Genomic DNA, 23364 nt, shown 5'->3' with positions numbered 1-23364 from the left:
TTGAAATTTCACGGTAAGTTCACTATTGCTCCAATTCTTTTCACTCTGCTGAGTGAAAAAGTTCTCGGCGTGGAATCGAAGACCGTGAAAATAATGAAGTCACGTCGTGAACTCACTTATGTTCACGCCGTGAAATTGTTGCAACGCCATTTAGAATAACAGGAAAATTTCGTGGTCTGGTTTTGGAATTAAAATTGCGGTAAACAAGATAAACAATGTCTTGCGTCGGAAATCGAATGGTATTTATATCTTCTCTTGTGTGCAAAAGGTTTAAGTTTTTATGGGGCGCCGTTTCGTTATTTTCGGCGAAATCGAAGTTGGTACGATTGTTTTGCTTTGTTGATGGCACGACGATCTGTAATGTGGATGAAAATGACGCCTAACGCGAATTACGCTACCGAGCAAAACAGTTTATTTCTTACAGTTTCTCCTGTAGTGTAAACAATCAAATACACAAATTAGTGTAGGAGGAGAGGGAAGCATCCAAAAGCGCACTTAAGACACGATACAAGGGATGCTCCCCAATTCTGCATGTAATCAACGGTTTGGTCAAAAATACGCAATGAAATTGACATCCCCGATGTGGATCTTAAATCCCTTCTGCGGTTTTCGCCGGCCTCAGCTAATTTATGGGAACATTTTTGCCGCCGTCGGCCTGCATTCTTGATTTTTGCTCAAGCTTATGCGGTTTAAAAGTAACACGAGAAAGTTACTGGTTACTGTACAGTGCATGACAAGTTTGATGTTTACGGAATTCTGTGCATGCAAATGAAAGGCAAACATTTCGTGCGAAGAGTACAACATCCAAAAAGATGTCATTAATTTCCACTTCGATGAAATACAAACCTTGACGAAAATGTTCAGAAAGTCTTGTTACAAGTGCTGGCAAATTTTGGGGACTAATGTTGTTCGATTTTGTCGTAAAATTTAAATGGGATGAAGCAGTATCCCTTTCTCTTTGCTTCGAACATTGCTACAACCGAAAACAACACATTTCTCAGGCATGGCTTCACCTCTGCTGGAAGTCACAACTTGCGAAACTCACAGTCCGGGTTTTACGTCACGAATTACACTCGACCCATTCCCTTTCGGCAAGCTCACCAGCTCGGTAATGGGTTTTCGAATCTCCCGTCTCCGCCACTTTGAAAATTCGTAAAAAATTCCGGTTTTAACCAAAAACAAAAATTTTTGCGCCATTTTGGTCAGAGCGATACAAAGATTTCTCGAAGCAAAAAAAAAAATTCGGGTTTATAGGCACTTTAATCGAAAGATTTGATTGCTTATCTTCTCGAGAGAAGATGTGTTTTGTGCACCGTCAAGGCCAAAAATACAGACAAAAACATGAAACAAAAAGACTTGTAGAGTTTCATAACCATCTCAATGCATTAACTATGGTGCTTATACTGATAAATAGAATATTACATGGCCACTTTGGAGATACGAAATATTTCACTCGTGAAAAAAAAATCAACACTCGAAGAGAAATTTCGTATCTCCGCGCATATGAAATATTCGGGCGCTAGCCCACCTACTTCTCGCCATTGCAAACGCCCATAGAGATCTCCTACTCCTATCTCACTCCTATTGCATCTATCACATAACGAAACCGCACCCTGCATCCATGGGATAACTTCATTATGACAGGGACTTGTTCACAATCAAAGACAAGAGGCCGACCGCAGTCGAAGGCAACCCGAAGGCTCCTTGTTCATTACATTTCATATTTAATGTCGAAGTTTGTGTTTCAGTGGTTTGTGTTGTTGTCATAAAGTTTTCCTTTATAACTACTTTCTGATGTATTTGCATTTATCTTCTAGTTATCGTCCTGGTGACGTAGCTGTAAGAGTATTATCTGTATTCATTAGAGCTTTGCTTATTATCTGATTGTGGAATTTAAAGGTGCTAACGATGTAGTGTTGTAATGTAGTCCCCTGTAAAAATGCATAGTTCAAGTTGTAAGTAGAATACATTTTTTGTACCCGTATAAAAGTTTGTAAGATGAGGTGGGTGGTTTGGCTGCCAGTGAGGAAAAGAACGTTTGCACTCGAAGTGAAAGATGGAGAAAGAAAGTGGGGATTAAATAGCCTGGGGCCAGAACAAAACTCCTTATTAACAGTTTTTGAAAAGCTACAAAGCATTGACAAACCCCGGAAAGCAAGACGAAAGCGCTGTTTTGATGTTACACACCCCACAAGCGTAAAATGGCAAACGACGTTTATTACAAGTACAAACTGCATACCGTCCGATTACATCAACCACAAGATATGGTTCATTTTATCTCTCTTCCCGGCATCCCTCACGTTATATACATACTCGCGTCACGCACCACTCACACACATGTCACACCCTCTACACAGACAGGAGTGGCCAAAACCAGCCGATGAGCCATAGAGTACTCACAATAAGTGGAAGATACCATGCATGGCGTCAAGAGTGTCGAAAGAGTGGGATATTATTCCCTTGGTTGCCAACCTCAGACTCTACCATGCGTAAGAACTGGCTCACGAAATCTTCAATGAAAAAATTATTCCATTCGCGCTATCTTAGTAGACGCACCGTTGCCTACTACCTGAAATGTCATCTCATTAAGGCGTTTAAGAAAGACAGCGAGGAAAACGTCACTTCAAACTATTAGTTTGAGCTATCCTAAGTGTTTCACGATGTTTCCACACCTTGTTTATGTTGTACAATACAGGCGAAGTACATGTATGCTATAATCAGATTGGTACGTAAACATTTGAAGCAAAGAGAGAGAAGAAAAGATTCACAGTTGTCTGTCCACGAACCCGAAAATTGGTCATTTTACGTTGTTGTTTTGACGAGTACGGGAGAGAAATATACAAATGCGTGCCGCACTTGCAGCACCATCATTTTTTGCTCTTTTAACCAATAATATTACTGCTTTTTGGCGTTGTTGTTGCCCTATCCGCCGTCGTTTCTTAAACTCCCTATATCCTGCTCGTGGAATACTTCTCAAAAAAAAAAAAAAAAAAAAAAAGAAATAATAATAATAATAATAATAATAATAATAATAATAATAATAATAATAATAATAATAATAATAATAATAATAATAGACAAGTACAAGTATTTGGCAAGACACAACAAGGCGTTGAAAGTGTTATATTTTGAGCTGCTACGAGATTTACAACTGGTCGAAAGTCTTCTGCATGGTATTCACCAATCAAGCCTAAGCCAGAATACGTCTCGGAGGATATCCAAGCATTGTGGGACATACCAACTTATGAACAAGCTAACAGAATCGATGCAAACAGCGAACCATAAAAGTAAGGAAGTAGTAGTCTTAGAGATGAGTTGTCCGTGGATCGAGAATAGAGAAAAGAAAGATGAAGAGAAGTCAGTAAAGTATGGCCCATTACCATGGGAGTTACAAGAACTATACACTGGATATACAGTCCACCAGTACAATATTATCATGGACGTGCTTGGGGGTTGGTCAAGGACTATGGAAGAATGATTACGGAAGTTGCTGAGAAAAAAGAACTTGCTACAAAAGATGCAGAGGTCGGCAGTGTCAAGTACGTTGAATATTGCAAGGGTGTTTAAGATCATAACATGAACAGTAAAATTATAGAAGAAACTCTCGAAAGGCTGAACATTATAATATTCTAATTTGTTTCTAGTTATTATTGTACATTATTGTACTTAGTCATTTAGGGACGCTTTTGACATGTTATATATAAAAACAAGGAATTATTTAGCTTTTATAAACTACATTTTTAGGATTTAGGAGTATAATTTTCGATTATTTTAATCTAGATACATAGATTCAATTAAGATTTGAGTAGGTTTTTAAGAGCTACTTGGGATTTTATTTTTTATTTTTTAAAGAGATTTCCAGCGATTGGTCACGTGACCTCGCGCCCAATCACTGTAGTTACCTTAGGGCATTCATGCGTATCTACTGCCATAATAATAATAATAATAATAATAATAATAATAATAATAATAATAATAATAATGATAATAATAATGGCTCACTAAAGGAAGACTGTTCTCATAATGAAAGATAAAACCAAAGGAACAGATGTTACGAATTACAGGCCAATCACCTGCCTCTCTCTTTAATGTGGAAGCTCTTCACAAGTATTATCTCAGAGGAAATCTACTCTCATCTAGATGATAACGGGCTATTGCCAGAGGAGCAAAAAGGCTGTCGTAAAGGGTCTAGGGGCACAAAAGACCAGCTCCTTATAGATAAAGCTATAATCAAGAACTGTAAGAGGCGGAACGTTGGTCTATCCATGGGCTGGATAGACTACAAGAAGGCTTTCGACATGATCCCTCACTCTTGGATCTTAAGATGCTTAGATATCTCTGGCATTGCAGAAAACATCGAAAGCCTCAAAGGGAATGGCGTGAAAAACTGGGAAACCGAGTTAACATCTGGCAACCAGAGCTTAGAAAGAGTGAAGATCAAGAGAGGAATTTTCCAAGGCGATAGTCTATCTCCGCTTCTTTTTGTAATTTGCCTTATTCCATTGTCTTTAATCCTCCGCAAGGTCAATCTGTGGGTACCAGTTTCGCAAAGGAGGCCCGACAGTTAATCATCTGTTATACATGGATGACTTGAAGTTGTTTGGCAAAACTGAACAACAACTTGATGTTCTCGTCAACACTGTCAGAATCTATAGTGAAGATATTAGAGTGGAGTTCGGCATCAAGAATTGTGGAGTCCTTGTTATGAAGAAAGGTCGTTATCACCATAGTGAAGGTATTGAGATGCCGTCTCAGGAGAAGATCAGAGAAATTGATGTAGAGAATGGGCATAAATATCTTGGAGTTCTAGAAGCTGATGGAATCAAAGATAAGACGCCATGAAAGAAAATATCAAAGTGGAGTATTTCAAGCGTGTTAGAGAATTTCTAAAATCAATACTCAATAGCAAGAACGTCATAACCGCTATTAACGCCAGAGCTGTATCCATAATAAGGTACAGTCCTGGTATAGTTGAGTGGAGAAAAGATGAGCTTCAATCCTTGCACCGAAAAACCCGAAAGTTACTTACTATGTACAATATGTTTCATCGCAAAGGCGAAGTTGATCGACTGTACATAGAAAGGTCAGAAGGAGGAAGAGGTCTAATAAGCATCGAAGACTGTGTTCTTATTGAGAAATATTGTTTACATGACTATGTATCTAACATCCAGGAGGAATTGATAAAGGAGAGTGTTACTAAAAATGTCATTGGTACTTGTTTAGATAAGGACACCGTAATCAACAACAGAAAGAGAAACTTGAAAGAAAAGAAGCTTCACAGTGTATATTTTAACGCAACAGAATTTACAGACCCTAAGAGTTAGAATTGGGTAAGGAAGGAATGGCGATCTTAAGAAAGCAACGGAAGGTACCCTCATGGCTGCTTAAGAGCAGGCTATCAGGACAGGATCAATCCAACCTCGTATTGATTAAGTCGATATTTCCCCTCTGCAGAATTTGCGGTGATCACGAAGAAACTCTTGCTCATATTATTAATGAGTGCGAGAATCTCGCACAGAAACAGTATAAACATTGGAGGCACGACAAAGTTGCACAAGTGATTCATTGGCAGCTTTGCAAAGAACGTAACCTGCAGCATAATGAGAAATGGTATGATCATAAACCTAAAGCAGTGGTTGAAAACAAACATATAAAGCTCCTCTGGGATATGAGAATCCAGACCGATAAAGAACTTGATCACAGTAAGCCAGATATTGTGAGATATGTCCAGGTTTGCACGCAAATGCGAAAATTGCAAATGCACGGCCGTTTACCACTGGGCTAGTTATAGGTATGCTATATACTTATTGACTCAGAGGGAGGGCCGGACGGGAAAGTATTTGGCCCCAGGTCATGGCATACGGACCGAGCACAGCGAGCGACCTAAACTCACTCAATAAGCATTTTATCATATGGGCTCTTAACACTGTTCCAGCATTAGCACTCAGAAGATGAAATTGTTGAAAAAGTTCTAAATTTTCATAGAAAATTGATGTAATCTGTTGTTTGTATTTGCTTTTCTGCTGGTAGATAACATGGATGTTAAGAAGCGACGCATCGCATCGCATCGCACAGAGCAGTACGTGTCCTAACAGGATCGTACGTCTTTTTCGAGACCTTCTCGTGCTAATGAGTACGGCCTTCATACGGGGATTTTCAATTCTCAATAGTTTTGTATGTGTAATCGCGTGGGCCCGAGGGCAATTAAGGTAATTCCTTAGTATTGCATTGCGCATCCCTACTGCGCACGATTTTTGCGTCATTAGCGCGCGCACATGAGCACGTGCGCGGACAAGACGTAAGAGATTTCCCTCAAACTAAGCCCCATAGCGAAATAACTGCTCCTTTTCTCTCAAACGAGCACGGTGACCCCCGATTTTTTTTTCTATGCAGAGTTCAAGGCTAAACCAAGCTGAAATTTGTCAAGGTCAAGACTCTATTAGACATTCCATGTCAAAAGTAATTCAGTCTTTTCTTCATAAGATAACACATGGCCCTGAATATATATGCACTTGCTGTGATCACTTATGTTTCAGACCATCTGTCTCTAAGGGCGCTTTCCTTTTGTCAGAACTGGCCTTCCAGACCCATCAGTTTGCAAAGAAAATGCAAGGAGGCAAGGAGGCAGTGTGGTCCAGTGGTTAGGGCGCTTGCCTTGAGATCCGGAGATCCCGGGTTCAAGACCCGCTCTGACCACTCGTCGAATTTGATCCTGGTAGTCCCTGGTTCAACTTCCCAGCTGCACTTGTAAATAGCCAACTGGTTTGCCTCCGGCCAGTTGGGATTCTTAACAGTTGTTGTTGTTGTGTTCTGTTGTTTCGTTGATTGTTTCATTGGCCCTGAAAAGCCCCTATGGGGAGCGGTCAATTAAGTATGTATTGTATTGTAATTTGAAGGAACACTTGCATGATAACCCCTCGGATTCTTCCGACGATTGTATATCATCCACCTTAATTTGAAGGCGGTGTAAAGTTAGTCCTTCCAAATGCCTGGTGTGGCCGGTCAGTTCTGTGAAATGGAAAGCGCCTTAAGTGTAACAGTATCAAATATAGTGATAAATATTCGCATGGTTTGTTGGAGGAATGTCGTATAACTGGCACAAAAAGTGTTAATAAATACTGAATGGATCTGCTCTACTTGCCTAACCTGATGACATCAACAATATGACCTGGCAACAAAAATCAGACCTTATTCAAAATTACCCTGTCATCTGTACTAGGAACTTTGATCTCACGCCTCAAACGATTTGCGATGAAAGGAATACAATGGGAATGAAATGTTGCAAGGAACTGGGCATCCAGCTGAGAAACCAAAGTTAACTCCGGCTTCTCAGCTGGATGCTCCAGCCGTTTTTTGGTTGTTAAGAGCGCGTGCGGCTCGTTATGGCATGATTCGTCCCCTGAGCAATTTACATGAAATTTACAAACAGAATACTGTAAATTTCCTTAAAATATTTCCATGTTATTTACATGTTTTGTTCAAATGTAACTCTTCCAAAGGATCCTGTTAATTCTACTTTCCAATAAATTTACAGAACCAACAAAAGATGTAAATATCATGTAAATTTTATTCACGAAACTAAAACATGTTAAATATATTTTACAAAAAATGTAGATTGTAATTTACAAGTTGTGAATTTAGATTTGCATACGCCTGTACATTTTCAACGTTTCCAGTGTGATCCCCTTTGCTGAAATTCAACCGTGTAAAATAAGTCTACCATTTCTTCAATAGGCATAAGATTACTCTTTAACACATCCTCTATAAAGAGCTGTACCATGTGTTTTCACGGAATCATGTCATCATCTGAGGGCGTTAAGTTAATAATTAAAGGAACGGTATAAAATAGTAAGATGTACCTTGCCGCCAGCCCTTAAAAATGATAGCGATGCGAAAAAGCACTCTCCGTGTTCCAGTAACACAATAATTATTACAAAGGATTCTGACGATATATTTTATATATATATATGTCGGGAAAATCCAAGAGAATCAACGGTTCCACCGTTTCCTGACAATTCAGAATATTTTTTAAGTGAAGAAAGACTCTCAGGCAAGGCGTCCTTTCCACGGATTTTTCTCGATTAAAGGAAAATACGTTCAATTTGATGTGGATTCTAGAACTTTTCAATAGGTCGGGAATTAACCCCCTACAACGTGATGAAAGCGTATTATTAGCTGTAGTAGTATTTTAATTCAGTAAAACCCTCCCTGCTTGCAAGCGGGATTCCTGAATAAAATTTTCAACTTTGAATATTGTTGCTTTGGCTATATATTGGAGAAAAGCAAACAATTTTCATTTTGCTTGGAACGACTATGGCAAAATGTCTGAAATGTAATTGCAACTAAAAGGTTTCCTTCTAGTGTACCCAACATGAGGTGCATTGACATGTTAAGTATGATATCGGTTAATATTGCTGCCAAATTCACTTTTTAGAATTATTTTTGAGCAACTGAAATACATTTCTAAATTTTCAGAGACCTCTTGCATTGCTTTTTTTCGTCAGTCTTAATATATTTGTCTCTATGGATCTCTTGAATGGCAATTTTAACAACTTAATTTTGAAAACACAGCAGAAATCTTCGCTTTTTCTGTTGGACGCGGACCCACGCGAAAACAGTATGTAACTATTTAGTCGGAAGAGAAAACCGTTTGGAAATTTGTCGCTGTCTTTTTTGCTCCATTTTTAAAATATTTCAACACATGAATTCAAACCAAGATGTAAATCCATTAGCCGGCCAAGCTCCAAGAACGAATTTCCACTCAAGCACTGTCACAGCAACCGAGACTCACGTTGACCTTGAAATTTCCTAAGATATTTCCCTGGTAGCACCGTTGACTCAAAGGAGAATCTCGCTCAGTGGCATAGAAACGCACTATGTAGTCGAAACATTCGTCGGTTTTACTGGCCTGAAAAAGAGTATTTTTTATCGAGGGAGATCTGATTTTAATATACCCGGTGGCAGCCCTATTGAACTCACATGGCAAGGCGTCGACCAATCAGACATTTGTCGCCAGTGAAAGCGTGTGTCAGTGTCACCTTGCTTTTTGCTTTTACGTTGGGCAAGGCCCCAAGAAGTCGAAGGACAGAAGCTTCGAGAAACCGCCTCAGTAATTGAAGTCGGACGTTGACCAGTGAAGAACCAAACAGTGGAAATCACTGGTTCTTAATAGCTGGAAGAATTGGAGATAGCCAGCAAATCGAAAGTCATAAATATCTTACATTGAGCTAAATGCGTTAAGGACAACATCATAAAGTGATCGTGTTTCGGAAGCTGTTCCTGAGCAGGAACTGGCATATCGCTGGCTAAACCGAAGAGGAAATATGCGCACTAAGGTGAAATTTTCGAAGCAATCATTCAAGGTCCATTCATGTCACACCATTTCACCTTTGTAGAAAGGGGGAAAAAGCTAAACTGCAGTATATACCCAGCCACTTATTTGTATGCGAATAGCGTTTATTGTTATATGCGTCGTAATTCAAGCGATGCCGCTGCAAATTTCCCTTTCGTAAACGGCCGTTGCCATTTGAAACGGTCCTTGCCATTTCTCAGAACGGTCGTTGCCATTTGAAACGGTCGATGCCATTTATAACGGTCGACTAATAAAATTAAAAGAAACAAACTAAGAAAAAATATTAACAAAAATTAAGACAAAAAAGGAAAAAAAAACACATTTATAAAAGAAAAACTGGTGGAAAAAAAGAGTCCGAAAATTTCAAAACTCGAACTCGGGTTCTTAGCCCTCACCCTAAACAGAACCATAACCCGAACCCTAACTCATATGACCAGCGAACAACTCCCAGTAACCGCAACCTTTTGAGTTCTTAGACCTAATGAGTGTAATTCAGAGCTAAAAATGGCATCGACCGTTTCAAATGGCAACGACCGTCCTGAGAAATGGCAACGACCGTTTACGAAAGGGAAATAGGCGATGCCGCTACAACTTAAACAAAAAGAAATTGGGATGTGCATTTTAGAGAGCGACTGATCCAAAACAGTGAAAAAATGCCAGACGTTAAGTAGTACTACTGTTAAAGATTACATGTTGTAATCAAAGGTGTCATGAAAAATGGTTTGAGCATTTACCTGGTGTTAGAGGAGGAGACGTCGTTATTTCTTTGATCTTTGAAATAAGATAACCTATCGGTCAGTATAAAATGCAGACTACAGACTGCAGGTTCCAGACTGTTGGTTAAAAAAGCAGATTGGGTGTAAAATGCAAACTAGGTTCAAAATGCAAACTGCAGACTGGGTCCAAAACTGACTAATGTCTTGACTGCATAGTGCGTTTCTATGCCAGCGAACATTGTCCATTGTTTTTTGACATTGTTGCAGAGAATTTTAATCGGCAACAAATCTTAGCAATAACCTCGTTGCTAAGCAACGTTAAACCAATCAGGATCAAGTAATCATGCCTCTTGATTACCAAAAGTGCCCTCGTGATTAAGAAAAAAATGGCCTTGTGTCTCAGCCACTCAGCATTCAGTAATTCTGCCCCGTATGTGATAAACAATCAAAGCGCGCGCAGGGCTGTATGGACCACTTATAACCAAGGCACAAAATGCGCTTGGACATCTCGTGACCTTTACACGATCAATAATTCTGAACGTTCAAGTGCTTCGTTTGAAAGAGCTTGTCAGTAACTGGATACTGCAGAAAAAGGGACTCGGACATAAGCGACCAACGAAGAGAGACAAGACTACCTGAATACGTGCGATGACTTCCAAAGTAGGGAAACAAAGACAAATCGTAGATATTTTAAAACCACACTTTAAGTTAAAAACTTTTTCTTCACAAAAAAGAATAAATAAACTGAAATAAGGGTATCACAAGGGGTCTATTGGAATTCAAAAAACCGCACAAAAATTCTTTAAAAACCGGAAAATCGAATTGAATTTCGATTAAAACCGAAAGCCGAATACAAAAGCATCAAAACCGAAACTTTGCAGACCCGGATTTCCAAAACATTAATCGATCTGATATATTAGTGGCACCTGGAGGATATGGGGTAAACTATGTTAATTTCATCACTGTATGTGGATGCTATTTGTGAATCAGGCATATCTTCTACTCTCTGTTTGAATTAGGGATTTCGCAACTATAGCTCTGAAAACTACGAACGAAAATCAAGAATTTTGAGAATTTAGACATGAATTCAGAGATTCGATTGCAATCTTGCAGCAATCAGTCGACCTGCGACCTGTATTGACAGTAAAATGATCTAATTAACAAATTCATGTCAGTTTTTTCATGCGTCTGTTCTGTTATTGATCATGAATTTCGTCATAACATTGTCAAATTAACTGTGGAGGCGATAGCCGAGTGGATCCGCGGACCTCTCTCCTCCACAGAGGTTCGGTTATCGGTAAGGTGATCGGCTTTGATCGGCTTTGATCGGCTGTGATCGGTAAGGCGTCAGGATGAGTCCGCTGTGCAAGGTGAGTGCAGGCGCAAGAAACGAGATCGACACTTTGACAGCAGGGCCGTTCAGTATACGAGAAAAAATAAGCCGCGGCTTACATAACACGCGAACATCCCGTCTAAATGGTACAAAATCTACGTTCACGGCTTTCTCAAGCCGCGGCTTATCCTGGCCTTGGAGTTTATCCTCGTATAAATAGTTCCTTTCTCGTATGTACGCCGCGGCTTATTTTCTCTCGTATAAACGGCCTTAATGTTATGACGAATTTCATTGTCAATAACAGGACAGATGCGTAAAAAACTGACATCAATTTCTTTTTCACAATAACAAAAAGGTAGAGGGGTCACAATTAAGCCAAAACAGGAGAAGAACACGAGACAAAAATGCGAGAAACTGTCTTTTTTGCTCCATTTTTAAAATATTTCAACACATGAATTCAAACCAAGATGTAAATCCATTAGCCGGCCAAGCTCCAAGAACGAATTTCCACTCAAGCACTGTCACAGCAACCGAGACTCACGTTGACCTTGAAATTTCCTAAGATATTTCCCTGGTAGCACCGTTGACTCAAAGGAGAATCTCGCTCAGTGGCATAGAAACGCACTATGTAGTCGAAACATTCGTCGGTTTTACTGGCCTGAAAAAGAGTATTTTTTATCGAGGGAGATCTGATTTTAATATACCCGGTGGCAGCCCAATTGAACTCACATGGCAAGGCGTCGACCAATCAGACATTTGTCGCCAGTGAAAGCGTGTGTCAGTGTCACCTTGCTTTTTGCTTTTACGTTGGGCAAGGCCCCAAGAAGTCGAAGGACAGAAGCTTCGAGAAACCGCCTCAGTAATTGAAGTCGGACGTTGACCAGTGAAGAACCAAACAGTGGAAATCACTGGTTCTTAATAGCTGGAAGAATTGGAGATAGCCAGCAAATCGAAAGTCATAAATATCTTACATTGAGCTAAATGCGTTAAGGACAACATCATAAAGTGATCGTGTTTCGGAAGCTGTTCCTGAGCAGGAACTGGCATATCGCTGGCTAAACCGAAGAGGAAATATGCGCACTAAGGTGAAATTTTCGAAGCAATCATTCAAGGTCCATTCATGTCACACCATTTCACCTTTGTAGAAAGGGGGAAAAAGCTAAACTGCAGGATATACCCAGCCACTTATTTGTATGCGAATAGCGTTTATTGTTATATGCGTCGTAATTCAAGCGATGCCGCTGCAAATTTCCCTTTCGTAAACGGCCGTTGCCATTTGAAACGGTCGATGCCATTTATAACGGTCGACTAATAAAATTAAAAGAAACAAACTAAGAAAAAATATTAACAAAAATTAAGACAAAAAAGGAAAAAAAAACACATTTATAAAAGAAAAACTGGTGGAAAAAAAGAGTCCGAAAATTTCAAAACTCGAACTCGGGTTCTTAGCCCTCACCCTAAACAGAACCATAACCCGAACCCTAACTCATATGACCAGCGAACAACTCCCAGTAACCGCAACCTTTTGAGTTCTTAGACCTAATGAGTGTAATTCAGAGCTAAAAATGGCATCGACCGTTTCAAATGGCAACGACCGTCCTGAGAAATGGCAACGACCGTTTACGAAAGGGAAATAGGCGATGCCGCTACAACTTAAACAAAAAGAAATTGGGATGTGCATTTTAGAGAGCGACTGATCCAAAACAGTGAAAAAATGCCAGACGTTAAGTAGTACTACTGTTAAAGATTACATGTTGTAATCAAAGGTGTCATGAAAAATGGTTTGAGCATTTACCTGGTGTTAGAGGAGGAGACGTCGTTATTTCTTTGATCTTTGAAATAAGATAACCTATCGGTCAGTATAAAATGCAGACTACAGACTGCAGGTTCCAGACTGTTGGTTAAAAAAGCAGATTGGGTGTAAAATGCAAACTAGGTTCAAAATGCAAACTGCAGACTGGGTCCAAAACTGACTAATGTCTTGACTGCATAGTGCGTTTCTATGCCAGCGAACATTGTCCATTGTTTTTTGACATTGTTGCAGAGAATTTTAATCGGCAACAAATCTTAGCAATAACCTCGTTGCTAAGCAACGTTAAACCAATCAGGATCAAGTAATCATGCCTCTTGATTACCAAAAGTGCCCTCGTGATTAAGAAAAAAATGGCCTTGTGTCTCAGCCACTCAGCATTCAGTAATTCTGCCCCGTATGTGATAAACAATCAAAGCGCGCGCAGGGCTGTATGGACCACTTATAACCAAGGCACAAAATGCGCTTGGACATCTCGTGACCTTTACACGATCAATAATTCTGAACGTTCAAGTGCTTCGTTTGAAAGAGCTTGTCAGTAACTGGATACTGCAGAAAAAGGGACTCGGACATAAGCGACCAACGAAGAGAGACAAGACTACCTGAATACGTGCGATGACTTCCAAAGTAGGGAAACAAAGACAAATCGTAGATATTTTAAAACCACACTTTAAGTTAAAAACTTTTTCTTCACAAAAAAGAATAAATAAACTGAAATAAGGGTATCACAAGGGGTCTATTGGAATTCAAAAAACCGCACAAAAATTCTTTAAAAACCGGAAAATCGAATTGAATTTCGATTAAAACCGAAAGCCGAATACAAAAGCATCAAAACCGAAACTTTGCAGACCCGGATTTCCAAAACATTAATCGATCTGATATATTAGTGGCACCTGGAGGATATGGGGTAAACTATGTTAATTTCATCACTGTATGTGGATGCTATTTGTGAATCAGGCATATCTTCTACTCTCTGTTTGAATTAGGGATTTCGCAACTATAGCTCTGAAAACTACGAACGAAAATCAAGAATTTTGAGAATTTAGACATGAATTCAGAGATTCGATTGCAATCTTGCAGCAATCAGTCGACCTGCGACCTGTATTGACAGTAAAATGATCTAATTAACAAATTCATGTCAGTTTTTTCATGCGTCTGTTCTGTTATTGATCATGAATTTCGTCATAACATTGTCAAATTAACTGTGGAGGCGATAGCCGAGTGGATCCGCGGACCTCTCTCCTCCACAGAGGTTCGGTTATCGGTAAGGTGATCGGCTTTGATCGGCTTTGATCGGCTGTGATCGGTAAGGCGTCAGGATGAGTCCGCTGTGCAAGGTGAGTGCAGGCGCAAGAAACGAGATCGACACTTTGACAGCAGGGCCGTTCAGTATACGAGAAAAAATAAGCCGCGGCTTACATAACACGCGAACATCCCGTCTAAATGGTACAAAATCTACGTTCACGGCTTTCTCAAGCCGCGGCTTATCCTGGCCTTGGAGTTTATCCTCGTATAAATAGTTCCTTTCTCGTATGTACGCCGCGGCTTATTTTCTCTCGTATAAACGGCCTTAATGTTATGACGAATTTCATTGTCAATAACAGGACAGATGCGTAAAAAACTGACATCAATTTCTTTTTCACAATAACAAAAAGGTAGAGGGGTCACAATTAAGCCAAAACAGGAGAAGAACAGGAGACAAAAATGCGAGAAACTTCAATTTTATTCAATCTGACGCGAGCAATATCGCGTAAAAATCGCATAAATTATAAAGTTATGTGTCTGTTCGAGTCTGTCCGCTTATTGATAATAACAATTAGCCAATGAGCGCGCGAAAATTTTGCAGTCATTGTAGGACATAAAATTGCACAGTTTGTTACCTTTTAAGCGTGACGTTTACTGTGGTACGAAATAAGTCCTAGCCCGCTTGACGTCTGCGTTTGGAGTCTATTTGAGAAGTATATCACTAAAATCAAATCTACGTTGTATCGGCTTTTGCTTAAACACGAAGCCGCGCTATAAAAGGGCATAAGCTCCTCCCCCCAATTTGAACGAAGAGCAAAATTCAATATGGCGGATGATGCGATGAACTACCGTTTGGTCCGTCAACGAATGATTCTGGCCTTAAACACCCCAAACATGTTATACAAAGACTTAATAAATGTTCTTGATCCGAATCTTGAAGTGCAAGTCTTTGTTGCATTTACAAGAAGTCTGTATCGCACGCAAAACACGGCTCGCAGCAGAAGCATTTGAATCTCGCGCCATTTTCGTTGCGGCCTTCTTGACCAAACGTTTCCCCACCGGTCACTGGAAGGGTTTGCGAATCTGGTACGTGCCTGCAGATGTTAGAATCTTGTCAAGCAGTTTCACACACAGTGTATGCGTAATTCCAAAGCTTTGGAAAGAGATTGGCGGCCATAATTCCGTGTAAAGCGTTTGTACTTCTGTTTTCGTTTGCAAGTTCTTTTCTAGAGTGCCTTAGTGATTGTCTTAGCGAATTGCCATGTTGGGGTCTTGTCCACCATCGAAGAAAAGCAAAATCGAGAGAAACAAACAAACAAACGCCAAGAGAGATCCCGGGAAGCGAAATCCCCATTTCAGTCTGACTGTCGAAGTAAAAGCGGGAGACGAGAAACGATTGGAAGATCTTCGCAGTCGACTAAATCATGCGAAATCGCTTCTTGGAATTGATCGGAAAACCTCGTCTACCCAAAATGCCGATCTCCTAGAAACTTTACTATCGTACTTTGAGCTAGTGAAACCCTCAGCTGCTACTCAATCATGGCCAGGTTCTTCGCCACCTATGACTGAGAGTCCGGCAGAAGAACAACTACAACGACGACGGCCACAAAAAAGACAGATTTATGTTAATGCTAAAGTGGATGACCCATGTTTCGTTTGCACTGGGGAATCCTTGAGGTCTTTGGCCAAGTACTTCTCGGAGAATCAAAACTGCGAATTTTGTGGTGCAGACTATAGATGGTCTGGAGTGAAATTTTCAAAGCAGGGTCATGTCTGTCGGTTGGAAGTGCCTTGTGTCTGCAGTGATTTGGTTGTGTGGCTTAGTTCAGGAGTGCTTGGACATCCTGCTAAGTACTTTGCAAATGTTAGGTAAGTTATTTCTTTCTGTGCAATTTTATAATTAAACACATGATGCCAAAATAAGGATAATTTGCTATATTATTGTTTAACACTACAAACCTTGCAGTGATTGTCTGGTCCAGGTTACCCAATGCAGTCTCAGTTTCCAAATTCCAGTGTTTTTAAAATTCATGCAGAAAGCTGACTAACAAGGTGCTGTCCATGCAATATTTGACCCTTTTTACTGACATCTTGACCATTTTTTTTTTGTAGAATGGTTCATGCATTCACCTGCACTGGTTTAACAGAGAGTCAGTACCACAATTTTGCAGAAGCAGCAAACATTGGTTCAGTCATGGACAAGACAATAGACACAAGTGGGTTGCTTGCTTTATAACCTTGTATAAATAGTCTGATTTAGTCATTATTAAAATGTCTGTACCACTTTGCTTGCACTGAAAAATAGGACTAAGCAATCACCATTGTGCAAGGTGCATGGGGATAGACCCTTCACTATATTGCTTCATTTACCTCTTGAAAAAGCGTAGTTACGATTATGATAATGATAAGCAAAAAAGCCTTCACATTAAGAAATTTCTTTTCCTTTGGGTCCCCATCATTAACAGTTTTGTAGATTGAAATTAATGTGTCCACAATAGGTTACTGTCCAGGGCCTGGTTGTTCGAAAGCCGATTGACTTAATCCAGGATTAGCATAAACTTTTTTTTATGTTTTCAACTCTTTGCTGAAGGTTTCTTTTGCTTAGTTTTGTTTTTCAAGATTGACTTCTTCTATTGTAGAGTTTTGCCAAACATCTGCGTTGAACAGCAGATGGGAGTAGAGATATAACTCGTTGGTTAATTTTTCAGCTGGGATTAGCGTTGAGCGGCTTTTGAAAAACCGGGCCCAGGCACGTTGCATTTGGGCCACAGAATTACATGCTAACCTTGTTTACTGCCTGTGTATTGTTTGTAATGTCCATGTAGTATACAAAGAGAATGGTTTTGGCTACATGGCAATAGTGAGGGAGCTGTCTGTGAATTCAATGGGAGATGCAAGAAGGGAAGTTCAAGGTACTGTAAATTATATCCTGAATGGTGATGTAAGTAGTTTGGCAAAAAGGAACTGGGCATCTAGCTGAGAAACCAAAGTTAACTCCGGCTTCTCAGCTGGATGCTCCAGCCGTTTTTTGGTTGTTAAGAGCGCGTGCGGCTCGTTATGGCATGATTCGTCCCCTGAGCAATTTACATGAAATTTACAAACAGAATACTGTAAATTTCCTTAAAATATTTCCATGTTATTTACATGTTTTGTTCAAATGTAACTCTTCCAAAGGATCCTGTTAATTCTACTTTCCAATAAATTTACAGAACCAACAAAAGATGTAAATATCATGTAAATTTTATTCACGAAACTAAAACATGTTAAATATATTTTACAAAAAATGTAGATTGTAATTTACAAGTTGTGAATTTAGATTTGCATACGCCTGTACATTTTCAACGTTTCCAGTGTGATCCCCTTTGCTGAAATTCAACCGTGTAAAATAAGTCTACCATTTCTTCAATAGGCATAAGATTACTCTTTAACACATCCTCTATAAAGAGCTGTACCATGTGTTTTCACGGAATCATGTCATCATCTGAGGGCGTTAAGTTAATAATTAAAGGAACGGTATAAAATAGTAAGATGTACCTTGCCGCCAGCCCTTAAAAATGATAGCGATGCGAAAAAGCACTCTCCGTGTTCCAGTAACACAATAATTATTACAAAGGATTCTGACGATATATTTTATATATGTCGGGAAAATCCTAACCTGCGATCAGGCTCTATTTTAGTTTCGCGTGCTACGTAATGTGGAGTTGGCGAAACGAAAAATAGAGCCTGACCAAATTCCTCTTCGAAATTTCTTCCGCCCACCTTTTTTGATTGATTGACATGTCCTTCGTCGGCCAATCAAATTTACTTCCATTACACCAATACACGCGTGGATGGCAGATTCACGCTATTTTGTTTTGACCAAAGTTAATTACCGTGGGAGGAATATTATAAACGAATTCGAAAGTTACCGTTGGCTTTAATTTGAGAAAAACACATTTAAAGCATGGGGAATGTTTTCGACGACTATATTGCGGCAAAGGCCGGTGTAATTCTCCCTCCGAACTTCACTGAATATGCAATCTTTTAAGCTTGACATCTTAATTTGTAATTGAGATAACCTAGCATTTTGTCGTTGGACGGTTTGGCAATAGATTTTTAAAGAAAAAACAGAGAAATACATTATTCCTTTAACGTGTTTCCCATGAAGGTTTCTTTGGTGATTTTTTCGGGTAATATCTTCAGTTGCAGTGTATTTCTAGAATTGCGCGCAGTAAAATCATGATAAGTTTGGCTGTTAATTTTTTGATGGAGTACGCACAGTAAGATGGACTCGCAAAGTTTCTTTTATTGTTGTACAATTGATCTCTCTGGAAACATGCCATTTTAGTTTCTGGAGTGTGAGTTTTAAGTTAAATCAACTAGAAATATTATGAAGTGTGCAAACAAACCGTGTCATCAGTCATGTACAGTAAATAAATAAAGCCGTTTGATACACAGATATTCAAAACATGCATTCGTGTAACTTGCGATTTTATCAGCATCTCCTCCTGTTGATATATATGTCCCTTGTCTCATCCAGGAAACCAATATGCATCGGCTTTCATTGCCATTTGAAAGAACCAGCTATTTAGCGGCTTTCAAAACATCAGGGAACTTTGTGCCAAAGTTCTTTCAACCCCATGGCCACAGAGCTCGACAACGGAATCGCTAATTTCACTCGTTCCAGAAATTCAAACCCGATTCTGGACAAGTTATGAGATATTTCAGATGGCATATCTCCATTTATACAAAAAAAATCAAGTTGCACCGTCCACGGAATTGTAAGAACAAAAGGGAGCAAATTTCTTCGTACACTTATGGCGGATTAGTCTCGAGGACTTCGCGAGAGCTCCGCGCAATCACGATGGCATTTTCACTTCCGGCGTTTCAACAGCCAATCAGATCACGAGTTTGGTCGGCCAAAATTTGGCCGACCAAACGGAATTCTTGAGAGACTTTTAGTCAGGCCCAATTTTAGCGAGCGACGACATAAGAGAACATATGGGCGAAGCTAAAAATGGGCCTGATCGCAGGTTAGGAAAATCCAAGAGAATCAACGGTTCCACCGTTTCCTGACAATTCAGAATATTTTTTAAGTGAAGAAAGACTCTCAGGCAAGGCGTCCTTTCCACGGATTTTTCTCGATTAAAGGAAAATACGTTCAATTTGATGTGGATTCTAGAACTTTTCAATAGGTCGGGAATTAACCCCCTACAACGTGATGAAAGCGTATTATTAGCTGTAGTAGTATTTTAATTCAGTAAAACCCTCCCTGCTTGCAAGCGGGATTCCTGAATAAAATTTTCAACTTTGAATATTGTTGCTTTGGCTATATATTGGAGAAAAGCAAACAATTTTCATTTTGCTTGGAACGACTATGGCAAAATGTCTGAAATGTAATTGCAACTAAAAGGTTTCCTTCTAGTGTACCCAACATGAGGTGCAATGACATGTTAAGTATGATATCGGTTAATATTGCTGCCAAATTCACTTTTTAGAATTATTTTTGAGCAACTGAAATACATTTCTAAATTTTCAGAGACCTCTTGCATTGCTTTTTTTCGTCAGTCTTAATATATTTGTCTCTATGGATCTCTTGAATGGCAATTTTAACAACTTAATTTTGAAAACACAGCAGAAATCTTCGCTTTTTCTGTTGGACGCGGACCCACGCGAAAACAGTATGTAACTATTTAGTCGGAAGAGAAAACCGTTTGGAAATTTGTCGCTGTCTTTTTTGCTCCATTTTTAAAATATTTCAACACATGAATTCAAACCAAGATGTAAATCCATTAGCCGGCCAAGCTCCAAGAACGAATTTCCACTCAAGCACTGTCACAGCAACCGAGACTCACGTTGACCTTGAAATTTCCTAAGATATTTCCCTGGTAGCACCGTTGACTCAAAGGAGAATCTCGCTCAGTGGCATAGAAACGCACTATGTAGTCGAAACATTCGTCGGTTTTACTGGCCTGAAAAAGAGTATTTTTTATCGAGGGAGATCTGATTTTAATATACCCGGTGGCAGCCCTATTGAACTCACATGGCAAGGCGTCGACCAATCAGACATTTGTCGCCAGTGAAAGCGTGTGTCAGTGTCACCTTGCTTTTTGCTTTTACGTTGGGCAAGGCCCCAAGAAGTCGAAGGACAGAAGCTTCGAGAAACCGCCTCAGTAATTGAAGTCGGACGTTGACCAGTGAAGAACCAAACAGTGGAAATCACTGGTTCTTAATAGCTGGAAGAATTGGAGATAGCCAGCAAATCGAAAGTCATAAATATCTTACATTGAGCTAAATGCGTTAAGGACAACATCATAAAGTGATCGTGTTTCGGAAGCTGTTCCTGAGCAGGAACTGGCATATCGCTGGCTAAACCGAAGAGGAAATATGCGCACTAAGGTGAAATTTTCGAAGCAATCATTCAAGGTCCATTCATGTCACACCATTTCACCTTTGTAGAAAGGGGGAAAAAGCTAAACTGCAGTATATACCCAGCCACTTATTTGTATGCGAATAGCGTTTATTGTTATATGCGTCGTAATTCAAGCGATGCCGCTGCAAATTTCCCTTTCGTAAACGGCCGTTGCCATTTGAAACGGTCCTTGCCATTTCTCAGAACGGTCGTTGCCATTTGAAACGGTCGATGCCATTTATAACGGTCGACTAATAAAATTAAAAGAAACAAACTAAGAAAAAATATTAACAAAAATTAAGACAAAAAAGGAAAAAAAAACACATTTATAAAAGAAAAACTGGTGGAAAAAAAGAGTCCGAAAATTTCAAAACTCGAACTCGGGTTCTTAGCCCTCACCCTAAACAGAACCATAACCCGAACCCTAACTCATATGACCAGCGAACAACTCCCAGTAACCGCAACCTTTTGAGTTCTTAGACCTAATGAGTGTAATTCAGAGCTAAAAATGGCATCGACCGTTTCAAATGGCAACGACCGTCCTGAGAAATGGCAACGACCGTTTACGAAAGGGAAATAGGCGATGCCGCTACAACTTAAACAAAAAGAAATTGGGATGTGCATTTTAGAGAGCGACTGATCCAAAACAGTGAAAAAATGCCAGACGTTAAGTAGTACTACTGTTAAAGATTACATGTTGTAATCAAAGGTGTCATGAAAAATGGTTTGAGCATTTACCTGGTGTTAGAGGAGGAGACGTCGTTATTTCTTTGATCTTTGAAATAAGATAACCTATCGGTCAGTATAAAATGCATGAAGGGGTAGTTTCTAAAGAAACTGTGGTGCTGCGTCGGTGGGGAACTAGTATACAAAAATTGTAATGCATGATGGCAAAAATCTTTGCCATCATACCTTAAAGACAGTACACACGCACTACAAATTTTCCGCGATTTTAATTTCTCCGGCCAAGACAAACTTATTTTCACCATGGACATTACATCTCTATACACAGTCATTCCTAACAGCGAAGGTCTTCAAGCACTTAAACACTTTTTCGATCAACGCACTGTTAAAGAACCTAGCTCGGAAACGCTCCTCCGCCTTGCCGAACTAGTTTTAACGCTTAACTGTTTTTCATTCGCCGGCAACTATTACAAACAAATTAATGGTGTAGCGATGGGCACAAGAATGGGACCTAGCTATGCCAATCTTTTTGTAGGATATGTTGAACACCAATTTTTTAATCAGTACAACGGCCCCAAACCTGAACTCTACGGCCGCTACATCGACGACTGCAGCGGCGCTATTTCATCCAGCAGAGAAGAACTCGATCAATTTATAACCTCCGTCAACTCTTTTCATCCGGCTCTTAAATATACCTGGGAAATTTCGGAAACTTCATTGGCTTTCCTAGATATCAAAGTTTCTATTAGAGGCAACGTGCTATGTACTAGCGTGCACTACAAACCTACTGATTCACACAGTTATTTGTTGTATTCATCGTCACATCCATCACATGTCAAGAACTCCATTCCTTATTCTCAATTTCTTAGACTTCGACGTCTATGTAGTGATGACTCCGATTTTTCCAGCAAATCAGAGGAGATGTGCCAGTTCTTCGAAAAACGTGGCTATCCTGTCTCTGTGGTCAAAGCGGGCCATCATCGCGCCCAACAATTTGATCGACAGTCGTCACTACAAACGTCACAGAAAGATAAGAATGACAGAATTCCATTCACCCTCACTTTCCATCCTCATAATCACGCAGTCAAAAGCATCATTCTTAGTAATTTTAAATTACTCCAAAATGATCCCGAGACTGGTAGAATCTTTTCGCAACCTCCACTTATTTCATTCAAACCCGACAAAAACGTAGGCAACTTTTTAGTTAGAAGCGCGCTCAAAACCAACGAGCAACCCGGCACTTTCAAATGCGCGCGCTCACGCTGCAAAACTTGTCTTTTCATTGTTAACACTAGCAAGATATCGGGACCTAAGCGATCTGTTAAGATCACCGATCGTTTCACATGTACCTCCGCAAATGTCATTTATTGCATAACCTGTACGTTATGCAATAAATTATACATTGGTGAGACAGGTAGACGACTAGGTGACCGATTCCGCGAACACCTTCGCGATGTTGAGAAGAATGACAAGGATGCATCTAAGCCAGTCGCTCGCCATTTTAATCTGCCTAACCACTCCAAAAAACACATGGCTATCTGCGGCCTTTCCCTACATCTAGGTACGACGGAAAGCCGCAAGAATCTGGAACAAAAATTCATCTTTCAAATCGGCACCCTTAATCCTCACGGTATTAACGAACGCTTTTCATTTAACTAATATATTCCTACTTTTCACGTTGCCATGTTACCACCAATAGCGTAGCTCCTATTCTACTATAAAAACTACACGTAACCCATAATCCATCGATTCGTTCTGACGAAGGGCTAACGCTCGAAACGTCAGCTTTTAGAATCTCTGTACGGTGGTCAATTTACATTATCAACTCCGTTG

The 23364-nt window shown here is 39.8% G+C and overlaps 1 protein-coding gene and 1 long non-coding RNA gene across 2 annotated transcripts; one reads left to right on the top strand and one right to left on the bottom strand.

The window, feature by feature from the left end:
• Positions 1 to 7549: 7549 nt before the first annotated feature.
• LOC138007880 (uncharacterized) lies at positions 7550 to 21661 on the bottom strand. The gene is made up of 4 exons (XR_011124127.1): positions 21586 to 21661; positions 13197 to 13233; positions 10087 to 10123; positions 7550 to 7690 (listed from the first exon to the last, which is right to left on the bottom strand). It is a non-coding gene; the product is annotated as an uncharacterized lncRNA (long non-coding RNA).
• Positions 15502 to 17451, top strand: LOC138007878 (uncharacterized). The gene is made up of 3 exons (XM_068854985.1): positions 15502 to 16325; positions 16569 to 16672; positions 17282 to 17451. Exons 1-3 carry the CDS (start codon positions 15718 to 15720, stop codon positions 17434 to 17436), a joined length of 867 nt encoding a protein of 288 aa, XP_068711086.1. The 5' UTR covers positions 15502 to 15717; the 3' UTR covers positions 17437 to 17451.
• Positions 21662 to 23364: the final 1703 nt, after the last annotated feature.

This window comes from Montipora foliosa, chromosome 6 (assembly GCF_036669935.1).
Source record: "Montipora foliosa isolate CH-2021 chromosome 6, ASM3666993v2, whole genome shotgun sequence".
Taxonomy (NCBI): domain Eukaryota; kingdom Metazoa; phylum Cnidaria; class Anthozoa; order Scleractinia; family Acroporidae; genus Montipora; species Montipora foliosa.
This window is presented reverse-complemented; position numbering and strand designations above follow the sequence as displayed.